Source organism: Gossypium hirsutum, chromosome A12, assembly GCF_007990345.1.
Source record: "Gossypium hirsutum isolate 1008001.06 chromosome A12, Gossypium_hirsutum_v2.1, whole genome shotgun sequence".
NCBI lineage: Eukaryota > Viridiplantae > Streptophyta > Magnoliopsida > Malvales > Malvaceae > Gossypium > Gossypium hirsutum.
This window is the reverse complement of record NC_053435.1, coordinates 2,351,834-2,355,306: the sequence shown is the minus strand read 5'-3', so window position 1 is coordinate 2,355,306 and position 3,473 is coordinate 2,351,834. Positions and strand designations below refer to the sequence as shown.

Below are 3,473 nucleotides of genomic sequence, written 5' to 3'. Positions count from 1 at the left end.
AAATAAAAGAAAGTATGTATGTACAAATTAAAGTTTAAAAATAATGAAAATATACGTATGTATACGAATAAATACGTTAATTTGATACATGTAAAAAAATATATTGAAAATGTATATATATATTTATGTAAATTAAGATATACAAAAATATGTATGTACGTGCATATAAAAATATATATACTTATAAAATAAAAGGATATGTATGTATATAAATTAATAGTAATATGTGTGTATATACGGATTTATAAAAAAAGTATATTTTAAACTATAAAGATTATATATAAATATGTATATATTTAGGAAAATGAAAATATATATAGATATATAGATATGTACATAAGTTGTAAAATATATAAACTATATAAGTATATATGTTATAAAAACAATGTATGTATATCACAAAAATATACGCATGTATATGTATATATGTGCCGAAAATTTAAATAAAATAAATATAAACAAATAGGTAATAATAATAATAATAATAATAATAATAATAGGACTAAATCAAAACGGAAACGAAATCTCAGGGCTGAAATCAAAAATGAAATAGAGTAAAGGATTAAAATGTGAGGCGCGCGAAAAGGGAAGGACTGAAAAGAGAAATATTCCCTAGTCCTAGAGTGCAACCTTTCAGCGCAAAGGACCATACATGGTCAAAGGACCTGATTGAAACAGAAACAAAACTCGCGGCCCAAATCGAAAAAAATAAAAGGTTTGATTGCATTTCAACGCAAGATGGAGGGACTAAATGCATAAATTACCCATTAAGGACAAGCATGTGCAAGATTCCCCACTAATGTGCCGTTCATGATTGAAAAAAAGACCAAAAATGTTTTATATTTTTATTCTTTCACTTTTTGAATTTGCTAGAGGAAAAAGGCTCTGCCTTCTTTCAAACCACCATTTTTTCAAACACCCAACACTTGGGTTTCTTAACACCTTGAGTGCCACCACGCCACCAAGACCGACGGCCGACGATGGAAGAAAAACCCCGGCGGCACGGTCACGGCCAACTCCGGTGAGTTTCTCCTCTCCTTATTTCTTTTGTTTTTATTTTCGTAAGTAGAAAGAAATAAAAAGAAATCAAACTAGATGTAAAAACACACAAAAATAAAGAAACGAAAATTACTTCTCCGATTCAAAGTTTATGTTTTTATTGTTCTTGTGTCCGTAAAAAGAGAGGAAGAGCCCCCTTTGCCGGCCATCGACCACCGCACCGGTCGCCGGACGCCGGTGACGACGCCGCCGTTCGCGGTGGCCGGAAAACCAAAAAAAGCTCCTTTTTTCTCCTTTTTGCGAATAGAGTCCAGATCTGGGGTTAGAAAAGCCGAAATCCCGGCGAAAAGGGCCAAAATCGAAAGAGACCTTTCGGTTCTTCCTCTTTCCACCGCCGCCGGAAACAGGTAAACTCCTTTTTACTTTTATTTTTTATCTTATATATATGTGTGTTGATTGAATGATAATAAAAAAAGAGAAAGAAATACTATAGAAAAACCGAAATAGAACGAAAATAAAGAAAACGAAAAAAAAACAAGGTGAATCACCTTCTAAAGCCCCCTTTTTTATTTCTTTCAATTTTTTCAAAAGCCGAATCTTCTCTTTTTTGTTACAAAAGTCCCCCCTCCTTTTTTTTGTTTCTCTTTTTTTCCCCCTCCCTGGTCCGATTTTGCTTGTGGCTTTTATAGCCAAAAATACAATATTCTGTTAATGTTTATTGCTCCATTTTTTGTCCTTTTCCTTTGCTTGTTTGCAGGTGCGGCAAAAGGCATGGTGGTGGCAGACAGCATGGGAGAGTGGGAGTGGTGCTGGTGGCAGACAACATGGGAGAATGGGAAGAGGCAAGTGGGAGTCTAGGGTTTTGGGATTGGGCTTGGATGTTGGGCTAGGTTGATTTTAGGTTTTGGGTTTTATTATTTGGGTTATTTTGTTGGTATGGGCCCGGGCAAAAATGGACTTTTACACTAAATTTTTAGTGCTAATGCATAATAATATCTTATTAAATAAGTCATAACTTAAAATAGGATGATCGATAATTTTATACGAGAGTGAACAATCAATTGGTTGAATTGAAAAATATCAAAAATCTACTTAATTAAGTTTATATTTTTCTCAAAACGAAATCCAACTTTTATTAGTTAGTTGGGTCTAAAAATCTACTTAACCAAAAATTTTAGGTAAAAATCAGTAGCTATATAAATATCAGCATAGTGTTTAAAAGTCAATTTGGCTCAAACTTGAGTAATATATTTGGATATATTGGATTTAAGTATTTTAAAATATATAAATGTAATAATTACCCTTTTTAAATGAGCTAATTTGGATTTAGATTTCAAAATCAAAATCAATCTGACTTAATTGTTTTAACTGATCTTTCAAACGGACAAAAAAATTAAAAATAACTAAACAAAACCAATTCAATAAGTGGATTCAATTCGATCAATTTAGCTTGTAGAATTCAACTTTTGCTCACTCTTTTGTATCATAAAAGATAGTTTTTGAAGTTTTTAAAGTGTCGTCCACTTAGCTGACGACCCCTTCAACATATTGTATTGTCTCTGACCAAGGTTTTTGTCTCTTTAAATTTAATGAAAACCTGAATGCTTAAAGCTACTTGAAGAGGTAATTGATTCGATGGAGTGGAAATGCCTTGTTTGGATGGATCGTGCATGGCACATGGCCCCACCTACCAAGCAAATGTGAACATTTACACTTGGTAAAGTTTGAACTCGTGTCCTACAACATATAGGGCACATATGGATAATTACGCTACCACTTGAGCTAATTTGTTGTTAGTACCTTGACAATGTGGGCTTTGCCACCATCACCTTTCTAGCTATGAGCTTTCCCAAGGGCTACACTTCATTAGCTATAAAACCTTGCAAACATATTCATTATAATATGTTGAGTGCCTCGATTTACCTTACTATGAATAGTGTTAGATCTTCATCACACCCACCTAGAGTCTCACCTAGTCCATGTCAATCCCATCTCCACTTATCTAGAAGGCTACCATGCTTCTTAAATGGCCAACCATAATAAATTTAGTGTCCATGTCACAACCCCATTACCTGGGATGGCTAACATAATCTATAAATACACATTCTTGATCTGAGGAGGATCTTCTTCTTCAACCTTAGTCTCCTATGCGTCATACTTTTCTCTTCTTCTAAAGCAACTCTTTGCACCTCATCATTATGTAAACTAGCAACCTAATGAAAATATCCTTGAAAATCCCATCATATCCGCCTGCCACTCAGCATGTCGGTTAAGCCAGTAATCCCCACCCACCACGTTCTTACAACCCTTAATACCAAGAATTACTAGAATTGATACCATCAACAATCCAAGTATAACACCATGTTTCCTCCTTCACCATATTTACGCTTTATACCAACATCTGATAAACAAACTACTTAGAATCTAATTTTAACACTAATTCTTCGTCCTAACAATTCTTGGAATTGAAAGAA

General features: G+C 33.8%; 1 protein-coding gene across 3 annotated transcripts; it reads left to right on the top strand.

Annotated features, from left to right (window-relative positions):
* The first annotated feature begins 719 nt into the window (after positions 1 to 719).
* Positions 720 to 2,110, top strand: LOC121210812 (uncharacterized). Of its 3 annotated transcripts, none has more exons than XM_041082452.1 (3): positions 818 to 1,021; positions 1,307 to 1,406; positions 1,757 to 1,964. In XM_041082452.1, the coding sequence occupies exons 1-3, from the start codon at positions 833 to 835 to the stop codon at positions 1,855 to 1,857; spliced, it is 390 nt and encodes a 129-aa protein (XP_040938386.1). In that variant the 5' UTR covers positions 818 to 832; the 3' UTR covers positions 1,858 to 1,964. The 3 variants fall into 3 exon arrangements, with proteins under 3 accessions (XP_040938387.1, XP_040938386.1, XP_040938385.1); XM_041082451.1 differs by having other exon boundaries at positions 853 to 1,021; positions 1,182 to 1,406; positions 1,757 to 2,103; XM_041082453.1 differs by lacking the exon at positions 1,307 to 1,406 and having other exon boundaries at positions 720 to 1,021; positions 1,757 to 2,110.
* Positions 2,111 to 3,473: the final 1,363 nt, after the last annotated feature.

Excerpts from the sequence above, each read along its gene's own strand:
- LOC121210812 (XM_041082451.1), top strand. The coding sequence starts at position 981 with ATGGAAGAAAAACCCCGGCGGCACGGTCACGGCCAACTCCG. Across the intron at positions 1,022-1,181 it reads CACGGTCACGGCCAACTCCG|AGAGGAAGAGCCCCCTTTGC; the intron begins GTGAGTTTCTCC and ends GTCCGTAAAAAG. Across the intron at positions 1,407-1,756 it reads TCCACCGCCGCCGGAAACAG|GTGCGGCAAAAGGCATGGTG; the intron begins GTAAACTCCTTT and ends GCTTGTTTGCAG.